The 18,463-nt window shown below is 42.5% G+C and overlaps 1 protein-coding gene across 2 annotated transcripts in view; it reads left to right on the top strand.

The window, feature by feature from the left end:
• The window catches only part of ENTREP2 (endosomal transmembrane epsin interactor 2), a 458,153-nt gene that overhangs the window by 272,790 nt on the left and 166,900 nt on the right, over positions 1–18,463 (top strand). For both annotated transcript variants that reach the window (XM_075006820.1, XM_075006819.1), the window contains exon 3: positions 14,581–14,691. In XM_075006820.1, the coding sequence (XP_074862921.1) occupies positions 14,581–14,691 (111 nt within the window). The remainder of the gene's footprint in view (positions 1–14,580; positions 14,692–18,463) is intronic.

The following is an 18,463-nucleotide window of genomic DNA, read 5'->3' as shown; positions in this document are numbered from 1 at the left end:
AGACCCCTCGTTTGTCCCTTAGGGGATCTGAGCTTCTGGTGGTTCCTTGTGTGCCTCAGAGAGGCCCTGTTGTTGCCCTGGGGCTTCCTAAAGGCAATGGTCTCCCTTTACCAAGCCATTTTCATCACAGGCCTGTCTTGAGTGAGGGTAGAGTATGACCCTCTCCAACGGACTCGGGGTTCCCCGGTTTGGCCTGAGTTGGGTATCCCTCCAAGGGAAGGGTGGAAGGAGTCCAGTCCCACCCACTGCTCTAGACTTCAGCCCAAGGACCCTAGGAAGGAAGGGTGATAGCGGGGCCTTCGTCCCTGCCCCACAGCAGTGACATTTCCCTGGGCTTCTGCGCCCACCACTTCCCTCTGTTACCAGTGGCTGGTGGCCCTTGGCTTCACTCAGCTGTTCTGCTCTGCCTTTCTCTCAACCCTCCAGCCCTCTTCTCTCCAGGCACCACTCTCTCTCCTGCTACCTGGGGAAAACCTTTTATAGGATGCCTGGAGGCCTTAACTGGTAGCAGGTGCTTGATTGCAAGAAGTGGCTGGCTGACAAACTAACAAGCCCCAACTGTTTGTCCAGCCTGCATGTTTGCACCCTCTGGGAACTTATGAGGGGAACAAAAAGATGTTCCTCCAGCACACAAAATGTTTACCCTCCATTAGGCATTTTTTTGACTGCTGCTTTTGGTCTGACACAGCATGGAGAGTTGGAAGGCATGTGTTTGACTGCAAATTAGTATGCTAAAGGACATCAACACAAAGGACATCAGCCTTCAACTTTCTGAGGGGAAGCTCTGAAGAGGATGGAGAAAAACTGTCCTCAGTTTCGACAGACAGCAGAACAAGGAGCAATGGTCTGAAGTTACAGAAGGAGAGGTTTAGATTGGATATAAGGAAAAACTACTTCACCAGGAGGGTGGTGAAGCACTGGAATGCATTGCCTAGAGAAGTGGTGGATTCTCCATCTCTAGAGGTTTTTAAATCCTGGCTTGCCAAGGTCCTGGATGGGGTAACTTAGTTGGGGTTGATCCTGCTTGAAGCAGGGGGCTGGACTAGATGACCTGCTGAGGTCCCTTCCAACCCTATGATTCTACATCATGTTTGATTGCTCTCAACTGTTCCTGAAAACATTCACTAAAAAAAATTAATCTAAATAATAATGCTTATTTTTGGTTTCTGCACCTTTTCACTAAACTCCTTCTCCTGTATTGTGCTCCATCAGGAACCAGTTTCTCTCACTTTCTGCTAAGCATTTATTCTCCAGCTATACAATAACCATCTTCTTTCCTAATCTCTGCACGGACATGGTTAAAACTTTGTCAGACTTTGTTTCTCTCCTGGCTTGTTTTTTATTAGAGTGTTTTGGGTAACTTGTTTCCAGGTTAACTGGTTGCCTGAATCCAGAAATTCAATCTTCCAGGAGAGGATTACAGTAACTTCATGCTTTTGTCCCTCTCCCCTTGTTAATTTCTCTAAATTCCGTGCTGTATAGCAAAGTGCTTGTAAGTGCTGTCTGTCTGCTAAAGCCATATGCTCTCAGTGAAATTATTGTTAACCAGGGTGCTGTATTTCTATATTGCAAGAACCTGTCAAACTGCGCGGTTTCAGATGAAGCTTTTTTTACCCTAATTTATATATGCATCCAGTGTACATAGTTTTGCAAAACTTTCTGAAAGAGACCTGAATGGTTCACAGACAATACACATTTGATACTGTTCCACATAGGAAATTATTAGTTATATTGGAGAAGATGGGGCTTAACAGGAGAATTGAAAAGGGGATAAGGAATTAGAGGTAACTGCAACAGGTGATATTGAATGATGAACTGTCAGGCTTACAGAAGTTATCCATAGAGTTCCTCTGGTCAGTTGTGGACCAAATTTATTTTACATTTTTATTAATGACTGTGGCACAAAAAGTGACTGCATGCTAATAACATTTGTGGCTGCCACAAAGTTGGGAGGAATCACTAATATGCAAGCGGACTTGAATATCATACAAAAGGATCTGGCCAAGAGAAGAACATGGAGATATTTGCATATCGTATAGAACTGGAAGGGACCTTGACAGGTCATCAAGTCCAGTCCCCAGCATCACAGTGGGATCTATCACCATCCCTGACTTTTTTTTTTTTTTAAATTGAATCTGCCCAGACTTTTGAAAGGCCCGTCAAGGAGTGAATTCACAACCCTGGGCTTATAAAGCTAATAGTGCTAACCACTGAGCTGTCCCTCCACCAAGCATCACTTTGTAAACTGGAGTAATGGAAATGGGATGACATTTAATAATTCAACATGCAAGACCATGCATTTAGGGACTAATAACAAGAATTTTTGCTATAAGTTGGTGGCGATAGAGGAGAAGAAAGATGTGGTACAGTTCTGGTCTCCCTGTTTCAGAAAGAAGACTTTGAACAGTAACTGGTGCAGAGGAAGACTACTAGGATGATCCAAGGAATGAAAAGCCTAGCTTTGAAAAGAGACTCAATGGCTATGTCTACACTAGAGCAATCTGTTGACAGATGTTTCTGTTGGAAGATACGTTACAACAAAACTTCTGTTGACAGATCACAGCCAAGTGAATCACAAGAGCAATCTGCTCTGTTGACAGAAAAAGGTCGGACTGCCTGGCCACTCTCTTGACAGAACAACCAATGCACAGCATAGCAGACAGAGGTGCCCGGTGTCCCAGAAGCCCTGTCTGTCAACAGAGGGTCCTCTGGAATGTGTAGACTGGCTGTGTGTCAACAGAATCTGTCAAAAGAGGCATTCTGCCTCATGAGGAAGCAGCAGAATGTGGTCAACAAAAGTGCTGAGTTCTGTCAATTTACTGTTGGCAGAACGCCTTGGGAACATGGACTCTCCATGGGTTTTGTTTACAAAATGCCAGTTCTGTCGACAAAACTCTCTGGTGTCGATATAGCCAAAGAGTTCGGCTTGTTTAATCTAACCAAAGGGCAACAGAGAAGAGACATGACTGCTCTCTAAAAATATATCAAAGTGATAAATGCAAGGGAGGGAAAGGAGTTATTTACATTAAGTGCCAATGTGGCCACAAGAACAAAAGGATGTAAAGGGGTCATCAACAGGTTTGTATCAAAATTATGTAGAGTTTCTAACCGTCAGAGCAGTGAAGTTCTGGAACAGCAGTTCAAGTGGAGCAGTGGAAGCAAAAAATCTGATCGGCTTCATACTGAACTTGATAAGTTTACAGAGGGGATGAGATTGCCTATAACATCATGTGGCACATTGGCAACTGCCAGTAGCAAAATCCCTCAACTGCTAGAGATGGGACACTACAGGCTCTGAGTTGCTATGGAGAATTTTTTTCCTGGTGGTCTGGCTGATGGACTTGCCCACATGTTCAGCACTGATCAACATATTTAATGTCAGAGAGGATTGGTACAGACCATGGAGTTTGGGTTATTTCTACCTGTTTGTCTGTCTGTCTGTCTGTCTACCTATCTATTTAGTTTTGCATTCTTCTGAAACTGTGGGTATGGGTTATGTGCAGATTTGCAACAAAATATGGCAGCGTGGACAATGGCCAACAACTTGGACTCAATCACTGATTATAACGCTTCCTAAAAAAGGAAACCTACAGTTATGTGAAAATTACAGGACCTTCAGCTTAATTAGGGTTGATCATCTCTGATGCACATACAAAACCAGAACTGCTCGCCAGAATAGCAATAACAACCGCAGCAATGGCAAAATTAAAACCAATCTGGAAAGACAAAAACATATCTCTAAAGTCAAAAGTAAGGCTCCTGCAAGATCTTGTACACTCCATCTTTTTATATGCTTGTGAGACCTGGACTCTGACAACAGAACTAGAGCGCAAGATCAAGGCCTTTGAAATGAGGCTATACCGCCAACTTTTTAACATCCCCTACATGGCACATATTAGTAATGAAGAAGTCAGAAACATCGTCAACTCAGCAATAGGACCTCATTACAACCTACTATCCAGAGTGAAAAAGAGCAAACTAAGATGGTATGGACACATAACAAGATCATCAGGCCTGTCCAAGACCATACTGCAAGGTACAGTCGATGGCAAAAGGAGACATGGCAGACAGAAAAAGCAATGGATAGAGAATATTAAAGAATGGACTGGGATGAGCTTTGCCGCAACTTAAGAATTGGCATATGACTGCCAAAGATGGAGAGACACTATAAGGAACGTTGTCATGAAGGCGCCCCAATGACCTCGGTCAAGGGACTGATGATGATGATGATGATGATGAAGTGGTGAATTCTATTTAACTTGAAGTCTTTAAACTGTGATCTGAGGACTTTAGTAAGCCAGGGGCTAGAGGTCTGTTGCAGGAGTTTGTGAGGTGCTGTGGCCTGCAACAGGTCGGACAAGATGATCATGATGCTGCTTTCTGACCTTAAGGTCTATGAGAAACATCTCTATGGCTATGGTTACACTACAGCTCTTCATTGAAAGAAGTTACCTTTGGAAGAGATTTTCCAACAAAACTCTCCACAGAGTGTGGCCACACACAAAAGTCAATCGGAAATGCACTCCGCTTTGTTGACAGAGTGGTGGGACTGCCCAGCCGCGCTCTCAACAAAACAGGCACCCAAAAGTACAGCAGACAGAGCTGCCCATTGTCTTGGGTGACCTGTCTGTCAAAAGATATCTCCCCAGAATGTTCACACAGCTTTTTTGTTGACAGCAGCATTGTGCCTCATGGCGGAGAGGCAGAATGCTGCCAGTGAAAGTGATGAGTTTTGTCAGTAAACTGTTGATAAAATTAATGAATTTTGTGTGTGGATGTTCCACCAGTTTTTTGGACAAAACCGGGATTTTGTCAGCAAAACTCATTAGTGTAACTGTAGCCTACGTGGCAATGAAATTCTGTGTAACTTTCCCTTTGTCCTATCAGTTGAGAATAAAAAAAAAAGTGCATACATGTTTTTCAAGTATTGATCCAAATATAAAAGGACTTCAATTCTGTTTTACTTTCAAATTAAAAGATCTGTCAATTGTGACTGGAAATGCATTTTAGACTGCCTCAATTCCTTTCTAAACTGCAATCATGAATAATCAAACAGTAAAATGAAGTCTCTCTGTCGCTGCTGTACTGATGCAAGACAAGTTCAGGTGAGGCAGAAGGGAGAACTTTGTATACACAATTATAGCTAGAGAGAGAGTTCCGGTGAAGAGTGGGTTGACTTCTGCCACTGCAAGGTGGGGAGGAAAGATACTTGGCTCTTCAGTAAGAGTGGTTTAGGGAGACTAGCTTGCAGCTCTAGTCTATAAATATGGAGACAGTGTATATTTTTATGAGTTTATGCCTTTGCTTTGTACCTTATGAGGGGAGAGTCTTAAAGGAGGACCACCATTAGATTTGTCCTTTGTCTCGGTAAGTTTTGTGCTTCAGTGGTCTTAATGATGTCAGTGTAGCTTAGACCAGGAGTTCTCAAACTGATACTGTGACCCTCTAAAATGCTAAATGAATTTGTGTGACCCCCCCCCACCCTCACTGCTCCACGAGTAAAGCTAATCGTTTTATTGGGATTAGGATTAGACAAGAAATAAATATGCCAATAACTTTTGATAACTAATTTTTTATTGGAAATAGACAAAAATATCAAATTTGGAATCATATTATTTAATGTGAAGGATGAGCCTGTTTATCGATGCATAATTTTTGAAATCTGGGTTTCATTGTCAAGATAACCACTCTGATTTCTTATTCCACATTTACTTTTGATCGATATTTGTTTTTTATAGCAGTAACTGCAGAAAACCCTGACTCGCACAAATAAGATGTTGCAAATGGGATCAGTATGTTCATAGCCTTCTCGCTTAATTCTTTGTACTCATTTTGCACACTGATCCAAAATTCAGAGAGAGACATTGTTGAGAATTTTATTTTTAAAGCAGTGTCAGAAGAGATATCAATGATTTGCTCCTCCTTGGTAGTAGTGAATGTACCAGCTATTAGTTTAGTGTCGAATGGGTTCCTTATCCAATCACATTTTTCAATATCCAGATCCGAGAAATAGTTCTTAAAGTGAAATTTTAAAGAAGAAAGGCGCTTTAAAATACAAAATTTCACATCTTCACTAATGTGTGTTATTGCTTTCAACAAATTGTTTTAAAGAAGCAAACATGTCTAAATTTTAAATTTTCATTTTGCTCTGCCACTTCCCTAATAAACACTTTCAATTTATTTTAGAGTTCAAGAGTATTATTATTACCACATTTCAGTGAGGTATTAAGAGCATTTAGTTTACTGAATATGTCGCTTAAATATGCTAACTGCATATTGAAATCAATCAATAAACATGTATGTACAACTATGCCTTTCCTCAGTTAAATACTAGTGAAGTTCATTCTTTAGTTCGAAAACACATGGCAAAATGTTTCCCCAAGACAGCCAAGTTGACTCACAGTAAAACAGCAAGGAAGTGTGTTCAGTGCCCATCTCTCTGCAAAACCTTGCAAACATCCTTGCCTTTACAGGCCTGGTTTTTATATAGTTCAGATCATTTATGGTTGCTTATAGAACATTCCCCAATGCCGGGCTCAAAGTTTTCAAAGCGAGAACTTGCCTGTGAATCATACAGTGTGTCAAACACCACCAGGAGATATTTGGCATACTGATGCTTGAAGTCATCTATGACAGCCTGACACAGAGCGTGCTCTGTCAGTGCATATGCCGCCACGGTTTGACCACTGTAAGAGATTTGACTTCATAAAGCTATCAATTATATCAAAAAGATCCTCAGCTTTACTCATCCCTGTAATTTCATTACAGAAGAGTAAATCTTCTTTTCTTGTACCGTGATCAACAAATCTAGCATACGTTATTAAATTAACATCTTCAGCATTATCTGTTGCCTCATCTATTTGCTCCTTATTTTTTCAGTTAGTTGCTCATTAATATCATCTGCCATATCTGCAGTTTGGTGACAAACAATGTCCTTAGACAAAGGGATACTTAAAAGCTGTTTAACACAAGACTCCCCCAACATAGTCATAACCATATCAATAGATGATGAAAGTATTAAATTTTTTCCACTCATGTGGGGCTTTTTGCACTGAGCAATTCTGTATGCAACTTGATAAGAAGCTAAACCTGATTTTGCAGGGACACATATATTTAACCAGACTCACATTTTGTTGTTTCATTTAATCTCTTTTCTGCATGAAAAAATCTTGAGGTTTGTTAGTTAAGTCTGCAAGACTTGTTTCCAGATGTTGTTTTAGTTTGCTTGGCTTCGTATTTTCAGCAGATAACATTTTCTGAGAAATAACACATTGAGGCTATTCTCTTCCAGTGACAAAAACGCTCATGAAACCAAAAGATATGTAATGTTCATCGTACTTTCTTGATTTAGGTCTCCTTTTGATCAGCAATATCAGTAGATTAGTCATCAGATTTTTGCTTGCCACCCAACAAAAACCTTCCCATGTTGTAAAGCTAAAATTTTAAAATAACAGATAAAAGTTGTTATACATTTATAATAATTGATAAAAGAATGGAACTTCATATACACTCCAAGGACTACTAAAGACATTGCACAGTAAGGTCTCAGAGTATGTGAACCCAGAGTATGCAACTCCACCCTTATGGAGCTGACCCCCGTTTCTACAGTAAACCCTTGAAATGGACAATTTCGAGTTGTGCTTCACTCGCATTAACGTGAGTCAAGTGCAACTCAAAATCTTGCTCCCCCCTGGCCCTGGCTCAACCCCCTCCCCTGGTCCTGCATGGCCTGACTCAGGCCCCACCACGTTCACCACCTGCGTAAGGCTCCAGCTCACCCTGACCCCTGCCTCTGGCTCCTGCTCACAACCCCTCAGGTGTGGCTCTGGTTCAAACCCCCCGCCAGCTCACCTCCTGTGTGTGGCTCCTGCTCAACCCACCCCCACATCCAGCTCTGGTTCCCCACCCCTCATGCGTGGTTTTGGCTCAACCCCCTGCCCTGGTTTAAGCCCCCTGCATGTGGCCCCGGTTTTATCCTCCCACCCTGGTTCAACCCCCCCATGTGTGGGTCCAGTTCAGTCCCCCCTGCTGCCTTGGTTTAAACCCCCCTCTCGTGGCTCTGGTTCCATGCTCCCGCCCTGCTCCAGCTCAACCCCACCCCTCGCCCCCTGGTAGCCCCAACCCACCACCAGGTTTAACCCTCCCCAACTGCCCCCCAACACCAGGACTTACCTTTCTGCTGCTGCTTCCCTGGGTGCAGAACGTGCATTCCTCCGGGGAAAAAGCCAGACCCTGATATATGCATTTTTGCAAGAGAAAAACTGAATCCAACTGCAACCCTCCCCCTATGTTGCTCGTGACCCCTTGGAGGGGTCAGGGCCCACAGTTTGAGAAACATGGGTTTAGACAGAGTGGTTATCTGGGGTCAGAGTTGGAAAAAGTACCCAAAAAAGTTACTGAAGTGAAAGTGCCGCTTTCACTTCTGGATTCTTGAGTACAGTCAAGATGTAGGTGTGCATGCATCTGTGTACTTTTACTCAAGTGATTTTCCAGAGGGACACTATTAGCCAGTATGGGTAAGAAATTGTGTCCCTACCCTGTGTTTGTCAGGAGCTGGAGATGGCTGGCAGGGAGCGATCACTTGATCGTTACCTGCTCAGTCCACTCCCTCTGGGGCACCTAGCATTGGCCACTGTCAGCAGACAGGATATTGGGCTTGGATGGACCTTTGGTCTGACCCAGTATGGCCGTTCTTATGTTTTATGTATGAAAAAGCCCACCCACAAGCAGCTGTGCTTTTGCTCAAGTAACTTTTTGGGTACTTTTTCTACCTCTGTCTGAGGTCAAGAAGTTGGCAACAATACAGAACATCAAACTGGTATGAGGAGACCAGGTAAACTGGAAGGTGTGTTGATCATGACCCCAACTCCAGAATCATATAATCCTTAGAATACAATAGGCAGATTTCTAGTACAGGAAGATGTCTTGAACTGATATGCTAACATAATTGTCGACTTTTGGTTTCTTGTCAAAGGTAATTAGCTTTAGTGGACTCATTGGAAAGCAGTGGTAACTTTGGAGTAGGCAAGATCTGGAAGGATATGCAAACCCCACACTAGGTAAAACAGGGGTAATGAGCAGTTGAGGGCTCAGTTAGCTCTGCCCCATCACACTGGGCTCTTAAATCTATACTGATATGGTGGAACAACCACATTTTACAGAGCAAAAAAGCCATGTGAATGTAAAAGCCCAGACTGGGGCCACATGGATACAGTGGGAAAGGAACATGGTGGCAGTACCAGTGTAGCATTCTGTCTGCACAGAAAATGAGCACCATCTTCATCAATTAATTTTAAACCAGCTAAGTGGAAGCAGCTGTAATTTGGTTGCAGTTCCCACTAACTCCTAACTGGTTTTACGGCTTTTGGAACTGGTAATATCAAAAAATTATAGTTATTTCATTAAGTTCTGCAGTGTGTCCTGGTAATACCATGTCTCATGCTGAGCAATTGGAAAGCTTACTGACTCAGGTGGAAGGTGTAATATTACACCTATTACTCAGTAGTAGGCCATCATAACCCTCTAGTGTGATGCATTAGGCGTCCTTTTTATTAGTTCTTTTTAACTGCTGTACAGAGGACTTGCAGCCTGGGCCAAGATGATGCTGATTTCTCTTTATTCACCTTCTGAATAGCTCAATACAGCCCCATTATTGTACACCATATTGCTTATGCTTACTGGAACAACCTTTAGGGACTCATTTTGTGGGTTGAATTCTAATGTGGCCCTTGTGAAATTAGACACACTCCTGTGCTCTGTCAAAGATGCTGTTATTGCACCACTGTGGAATTACTCTTCTGTGTCTGCCTGTAGCTCCATATGTAACTTGAACATGTAATCACAAAAATCACTTTTTTCTGTAGACCTATAACAGTTATTGGAATAAAAATACACTTGGGTATCTAACTTATGAAACTACTTAGCCTGAAAACATCTGTCTCTGTTACCTCATATCTAAAGACTGGACAGTGGTAGTTGTCTGCTTCATGGATTATTGGGAAGTTTAATTCATTGCTTGTTGAACACTTTTTTTGGTAATTTTGTAGAAGTATGAAACGCTGTGATAGTGACAGTTGCTTCTGCTTGTTAAGATATTGCCCTTCCTGTCCTCTTTATATTTATCTATCCATAGCTTTCATATCTCATCACTTAATAATAGAATGGATGCATTATGCACTATGCACTTCAGTTTTGTTCTTGGGACCTCAGCTATTCTTTGAGTAGATGGAACCATGCGTTCCATTTCTGTATGCATATGCCTAGTACACTGGAGATGGTGAAATTTTCCCATCAGTACCTGCAGCATGGCAGTGTCCCTCTCCAGATACATGAAGCAGTGTATTTTCTTTCTTCTTTCCTTCCTCCGTGCCTTATCAATATTACGCAATAAGAAATCTTAGGTTAAAATAATGTTTTCACGTAAGTGATACAAGGCAGTTTCCTCTTCCAACCCTTCCTCCCTTCTTACCTCTCAGGGCTGGAATTTGGAACTTTGTGTGGTCTCAACTTCACAACCTGTCAACTAGTTGAGTTTTTTCTCTTGTAGTGTCTAGTTAATAGTACCCTCAGTTTTAGGGTAGTTTTAGTTGAAGTAGCTTGTACCCTTCCACATGCCCTCATGAGGGTTCAAGTATTTGTGTGGGAGAGCAATCTGCAACAGTGATCCTCGCACACATCAACAACTGTTGCACAATCTGCAGATGGTTTAAGAAACAGACTGTCACCTGAAGCAGCACCTGACTGAACAGCTGTGGTGCTGAGTCTCTCTTCAGTCAGAGATCATTCTCAGGCTTTGAGAGCAGTGCACATTCACATTCCTGAGAAGGCACCTTGCCAAAGAAACAGGAGCTATCTCCCATCAACGGTGCTGAGAAAAAGTTCACATAAATGCAATTGAGATTGGTCCAGGTGTTGGGGTGACTCCTCAACTTCCTTCAGGAGCAGTGTGGACTGGCAGGCGTGTGGGGTGCCACAAATACTTCTGTTTCTTCCCGGGTATGGAGTAACAATGTTGGAAGCCATACACTGTTGACTCTCATTCCAGCTTCTGGGCATCTGTTGAGTCCAGTAATGAAGAAGATGATGCTGGTAGCATCTATTTCCAGGATGGCAGCATACCAGGCACATACAGAACACTTCTTCCTTTTGGTCCTGGCTTCTCCTTGGGTCTTTTCCATTGATTTTGTCAGTGCTCTCTCAACTGCAGCCCTTTTGATTGACTGATCTGCTAAACTGTCAGGTCTGTTATGTCAGCATCACACCCCAGTGTTCCCCTTTGTAACAGGGCATGACTCACCGCTGGGGCATCTCCTGCTGTTCACTCAGGAATTCTCTTTCAGGCTCCTGAATGCCTTCTCACAGCCAGCGTCTTGCCTGCTGTTACCTGTCTGTCTGTTCTCCACTGCCTTTTACCAGAACCCATGTCCCTCCCAGACCATGGTGTCCTTCCCTCAGGGTACTGCACTGCCACAATGCTGCCATCCTCTGGGGTCCTCCCCTCCTAGGGAACCCCTTGCGCTGCATACCCCTTTTACATCAGGGACCCTCTGCCAGTCATCACCTAATCCTTTATGCCGGGGTAAATTTCCATCTGAAATGGCCACTCATCATTGGTAAGACCTTGTGGAACTTCTGCTGCCCTGGCTGCCTCCCTTCAGCCCTAGTACCATCAGGCTCTGTCTCAGGCCCTGCAGCCTGGAGCCTGCCTGGCCAGAGCACCCCCAGTTCTGCCTACTCTTCCCCCAGCCCTGCTCTGTCAGGGAGCTCCTGCTCTGCCTTTGTCCCTCCTGCTCTACTGTTGGAGCAAGAGTCTTCTCTCCTCCAGGAGCCCTCATTTAGATAGCCTCAGCTAGACCTTATGTAGCCCCAGCTTCTGGCTCCTCTGCCTCAGCCATCTCCCTGGTCTAGGTTTCACCCTTTCTCTGCAGGAGTGGGATGCTTGCCTCATTGTACCCGGCCACAGGACGTGGAAGCACAGCTAGCACCGGGATTGTTATGGGGAACCTCACTACGTTGAACCTGCTTAGCACCATTGCAGAGAGCATGCAAATGCTTCCATAGCAGCATTCACTGCTCTTGACCTCAGTCCTGTCACACACCCTGGTACTGCTGTTCACTTTGGGACTGATATTACTTCTGGCACCAGCATATTTAGTCCTAATGGCATTACAATAGTAGCAAAACTTTCTGCCTCATTCTGAGTGATGGATGAGTCAGACCACCTACTCATTCCCTCTGATCTTGCTCCACTGTTGTCTCTGAGATTCTGTGTCTGAATTGTGGTAGTCATTCTCGCCCACTTACCATCACCTGACCAACAATAGGGGCTGCTGATGGACCCTTAGGGATACCAGGATTGGCACTTGTCTTGTGAGCAGGATGGGGGTCCCTGGCCTGGTGCCCACTGGCCACCAATGTCTTAACGATGTCAGTGACCTCCATGGAATCTGTGGGATGCTCCTTGATCAAAGAGGTCCTACTCTTGGTGTCACTGCAAAGCAAGATCACTGGCCAGGTCAACAGTGGTGACTATCGATCAGTCACAGACCCAGGCAGTGGTGGTCCTTCTCCCTGTGGAAGATCCAGAGTTCACCTGTTCGGTATGTCAGCCCTGAAATAAGATCTGGCTTTGGCTCAGTTACGTGACTCTTCTTCGTTTCTGGAACACACTGTGCTGCCTGGCTCATCTGCCCCTTCAGTCCCAGAGGGATCTAAAGGCATACAAAATTTTTTGTGAAGTGTAGCTGCTTCCCTTAGTACATAAGCAGAGTTCTTGTAAGAGAATAACCACACATTGATGGTCATTCCTCCGTTTTGTGTCCGTATTGGACATTTGTGTGGCTGTTTTGTAGTCATCAATACATACATTCATAGACAATTACATGATAACCACACCTTCCAGGGCTTTGGTAGAACAGTCTTAAGGTTCCTATTTACATAGACTCTGAACCCCACCTCAGGCACTGGGAGGTATCACTTGTGAGACGCATTGGCAGAATACATAGCTGAATCTTCTTGTAGAAGAAGAAATGGGTACTGACTATAACTGTGGTTCTTTGAGGTGTGATGCAAATGTGTATTCCGTGATCTGTTCTCCATCCTTCCTGCAGCAGTCTCACGTCCATGCATTCGGTGTGAAGGAACTTAAAATGGCATCATCCCATTAGCTGTGGGTGGGATCATGGCTACAAGGTACGGCATGTTGCCCCTCTAGAAGTATGGGTAAGCAAATTTTTACCACTCAAGTGCACGAGGCACAGACACACTTAAGTTGAATACATGTCTTCATATTGTGGATGGAAAGCAGCATATTATAGGAGATGTGTGCCAACGCTTGCTGCATATTAGGGGAACAAGCCATATTTTAAAAATTATTAGGTGAGTGAAAACATGCCATCCAGGTGAGCAGTGCCAGCCACATCTTAGGGTAAAATCGTAAGTATGAAACAAGGAATGAAAACATGGCACCAATTTGCTTGTAAATTTAAATACAGCTGTTTCTAAAAACCTGCTTACAGGTAATTTTGATGAGTCTTTAGTGAAAAATCATGTTTGAGTACCAATTAACAAAAGAGATTTTTTCACACCGGTTTCATAATACTTACTGTTTCCCATTCTTCTGTTGGCACAGATTATTTTTATTTTTACACAACACTATGGCTGTGTCTACACTAGCATTCCTCTCTCAGAAGAGGCATGCAAATGAGAGAAATTGAAAATGCAAACGAGGCACATATTTACATATGTGGCACCTCATTTGTATATTCTTTTGAAAGAAGAAAAGTAGCGTAGACACGGATCTTTCAAAAGTATACTCCATCTTCGGAAGAACCCTTCTTACTGAAAAAAAATAGGAAGAAGGGTTATTTCAACTATGGGGATGACTTTTGAAAGAGCCGTGCTTTCGAAACTCTTGTGAAATAAGAATATGCAAATGAGGGTGCCAGATATGTAAATATGCACCTCATTTGCATTTTCAATTCCCCTCATTTGCGTGCCTCTTTCAAAAGAGGAATGCTAGTGTAGACGTAGCTTATAATATTTTAATTTGGTGGTTAATGTTTGGCTTGCTTATCACCAACCAGAGTTTGCTTATCTGGTAGAATGATATCTAGTGTTACATAATAAATTGTAACATAAAATCACATATTAACAAATAAGTCTATGTCACAAGTAGAAGCTAAGATTAGTAACACGAAAATAATTTTTATAATCAGATTTGTTTTTCACTACTATTGCTGTTTATCATCAGTTTAATTCTCAGTGTCTCGGTTATTAATATTTGGGTTGCAAATGGAATTTTGAGGTGAGCTATTAATAGATGATCAAGTGGAAGAGCTTAAATGGTTTAAATGGCAGACAAGGCTAATGTCGACATTGCATTTATTGTGGAGTGAAGCTCAGGACCTTATAAGACTGAAATTGTGTGAAATGTGTCATATTATTCTTTAAAATGTATGAAATGTTGCCGTCCATGTGATTGTTTGACAAGATGGAAGCTAAAATGCTTTCCCCCTTTGCCTTTTGCAGTGAATAATCGATGGTCTGTTTTTTTGGCTTTTTTTTCCTTTTTCTTTTCAGATAACCTTTTTCATGCTACTGTCTGCAGTGTGTGTGATGTTGAACTTGGCTGGCTCCATTCTCTCGTGTCAGAATGCTCAGCTGGTAAACTCCCTGGAAGGCTGTCAGTTGGTGAGTTAAAAAAAGCAAATCTTTTAATGAGGGCAAAGGGTTTTATTTTTCCTTTTTGGCAATCATAAAATAAGTAGTTTAATTTCTATCATTGCATGGGTATGTTATTTGATTCTGCCTTTAGGTCTAAAAACATTTTGTTCAAAGAAACTTTACAGTAAAAGTGTTCTACTCTTATCTGTTATTGTTTCCACAAAATGTAAGTTGTTACATTTAGAAATGCGAGCTACTCGTGCAAAAATATAAGGCTGACCCCACTACACAATGTGTGAAATCTTGGCCCCAGTGAAGTCAGAAATCCTGTTGAATTCAGTGCAGCCAAAATTTCATTTGGTCTCTCCTTCTCCACCTACTATGCATCACGGGCATGCTGTTAGTTATGTTTCTGTATTTGTGCAGTAATGTTTTAATTAGGCCGAGGGACTCATTTTGAAACAGTATTGTTTATGCTTTTTAGGAGGGTGCTTTGTAAATTAGGGTGCTTTGTGCCACAATTAGCATTCTGAATGAGGATTCAAGGAGCAAAATTAAGCGAAGCACAGCTCACTTCTTCTGCTCTAAGAGCCTCCGGTTGCAAAATAGACAGTTAGTGATCAATTAGATCACATGCACTATTAAAAATTAATAAAAGTAAATTTGTTTTAAACAAACGATGGTTAATATTAAAATGGGGTAAGCTTGGTGGTAGAGAATGTTGTCAATAATACATTTAAAATTGAGTTTACAATTAGAAAACACAAACACAACCTCAAAGAGAAAGGTGTCATTTATAGCAGCAGTTCTCAGCCAGCAGTCTGGGGTTTCTGGGGTCTGTGAGCAGATTTCAGGCAGTCCACCAAAATAAATCAGAGAGGAAGGGCCCACATTAGACTTGCTGGAACCCAGGGGAGAAAACCAGTACTGAAAGCCAAAGCCCGAGCAGTTTAGTGCTGAATGACCCCTGTGGTGTGCAGCCCTGGATTATTGTCCTGCTGGCTACCACTAATATTGCCCTGGCTTTTGATTTGCTGGATATCCAGAGGCACAAGTGGGCAATGGCATTTGTTGGGGGAACCTCATGTTGAGGGAACCTCAGAAAGAAAACGATGGAGAACCCCTGAGATACTTGATGGGAGATGTTCTTTCTTGCCAATGTGACTGTTACTGGAGATACCACTTATAATACCAAGACTTTTAATTTATGTTGTTTCAGCTACTTCTGAAACTTGATTGTACCTTTATGACTTGCTCATGCCACCTGTGAGGGCCTGTGTGCACCCATTGCTCCTGCAGAATTCAGTGAGACCTGAGAGATTTCCATAGACTGACCTAAAATTTTGATTTAGCTCTTCACTTAGGTCGTTAGCATACAATGTGTTAATTCACTTAACTATGTAACTTAACATGCAGGTGAGGATCACATCGGACTTCACAGTGGCTTGTAGGTATGAAGGGCATAGAGAAGTGAGCAAATTGTCCACCAGGATGTAGCTTCATAACTTGGTCACTAGCACACTTCAGTAGCTCCAAAGAAAGAACCCTGCTTTCCCATCCCAGATTATTTCTTCATTTGGTGGAATTGCTAGTTAATAGGGGCTGGTCCTTTTTGTGTTTTTGAAGGGAGCTAAAAGTTAATGGAATTATTTGATTAAAACATTAGAAGTGTTACATCATTAGAAAAACTGTACCTGAACATACCAATAAGAACCCTGTAGTGTAGACTGGCAGAAAAATCTAGCAATAGTGAAGCATTTTATCAAATCTAAGGCTCCCTCTTGGGACTTGATGCCCTGCAGGAAGGTGCTTGAGAGCCTGGAAGGAATGAAAATGCTGTGTATTTCACACACATCTCCTGGAACTGGAAGGGACCTCAGGAGTTCATCTAGTCCAGTCCCTTGCCCTCTTGGCAGGACCAAGCACCACTGCTGACATCTATTTGCCCCAATCCCTAAATGGCCTCCTCAAGGATTGAGTTCATAACCCTGGGTTTAGCAAGCCAATGCTCAAACCTCTGAGATATCCCTCCCCACAAAGGCAGGGCTGTTTCTGCCTGGTTCTTCTGGTAAGGTCAATAACAGGTTCCATAGAAAAGTATTTCCACCATTCCTTGCCTGCAAGGATTGTTCAGAACGAAGGAGTCTTTTGGGCTTCTACGAGGACTTCATAAAATCCACAAATGTGAAGGGAAAATGCAAACAATTTGAGACAACAGAAGACGATGGGACAGGCATTTATTTGAATACCAGTCCTTCTGCAACTACTCAGAATGGCTACTAAAATTGAGAGTATTTTGAAAACTCACACTCTTTAATATGGCACTTCTTGTGCTAACCTCTCTGGATATGTTTACATTGGAAGGTTTTTTGTCGGCAAACCCCAGAGTGTATCAAGATTCCCAAGGCCTTCTGTCGACAGTAAATTGACAGAACGCAGCACTTTTGTCGACAGTCTTATCGCAGTCCCCGCAAGACATAACGCCTTTGTCAACAGAGATCTGTCTACAGAAAGCCTGTCTGGACATTCCTGGGGGCCCTCTGTCAACAGACAGGGATTCCAGGACAGCGGGCAGTCTTGTCTGCTGTGCTTCCAGTTGGCTGTTTTGTTGAGAGAGTGGCTGGGCAGTTCAGCTGCTCTCTGTCGACAGAGCTGCGATCTGTTGACAGAAGTTTTGTTGGCAGATATCTTCCAACAAAAACTTCTGTCGACAAATTGCTGTAATCTAGATATAACCTCTGTGACTGGGGGTACATTGGCTTTGAAAAGATTTCAAGAAGTATCTTACAAATTGGAAAATGAGTTACACACAGAACATGAGGGCCAAGAAGTTTTTTTTAAATAAATCATATAGGCTACGTCTACACGTGCCCCAAACTTCGAAATGGCCATGCAAATGGCCATTTCGAAGTTTACTAATGAAGTGCTGAAATGCTGAAAGCGCTGAAAAACTCCTGCATCTGGAGCGGGAAATAATACAACTTCTTTCTAACATTTACCCTAAGAGCCGTGCGCTAATCTTGTACAATACCTGAGGTTGGAGGGGACAGTTGGGTGGTGTTGCTGAAGCAGAGAGTTCAAGGATGTTTGGTTTTTGTATCAGACTCAAACAGGCAGACTGGGAGAAGGCTAATATAATAAAATTATTTGTGACAGCAAAAGTAACTTTAAACTATTATCTTTTCAGTTTATCCTGTTTAAAATCTTTAAAATAGACTATAATGCAGAAAAAAGACAGTCAAAACCAATTATTTCCAAATTAGAAAACACACACACATTACACTGTCAATTGGGATAACTCAGGGCAGGTGTACATGGAAATGCTGAAAAAAGATAGTCAATTAAAACTGATGTTTATGAGCACAGATTAAACTGCATTAAATTGTGTGTGGATGCTGTCATTCAGAAGTGAAGTGGCTTGATGAAACTGAAGTTTAACCCTCCTTTGAGTTTAACTTTTCTGAGTGTTCCTTTATTGACAAACCTTCACTAGATTGAAAATGGAATTCAGAGTCAAACCCAGCCTATGTTCACAGTGAGCAAGTGTTATCAACTGGCACCTATTCAGTGACATATTTAAAATGAAAAAATACTAGTGAATTCACAACAAAAATGCACAGTCACAATTGTGATTATTTGTCACGTTAAGAGAATCGCTGAACGTGAAATAATTCGTCTGCTCTCCAAGTCAAAGTTGAAGCACTCTGATAAAGTACTGTGGGCTGTGTGCAGTGCTCCTGACGGTGCTGTACTTGTTCTCTGGATAAGCACAGCACGTCAGAGTCCAAAGTTGTGAATC

This window comes from Carettochelys insculpta, chromosome 12 (genome assembly GCF_033958435.1).
Source record: "Carettochelys insculpta isolate YL-2023 chromosome 12, ASM3395843v1, whole genome shotgun sequence".
Taxonomy (NCBI): domain Eukaryota; kingdom Metazoa; phylum Chordata; order Testudines; family Carettochelyidae; genus Carettochelys; species Carettochelys insculpta.
This window is presented reverse-complemented; position numbering and strand designations above follow the sequence as displayed.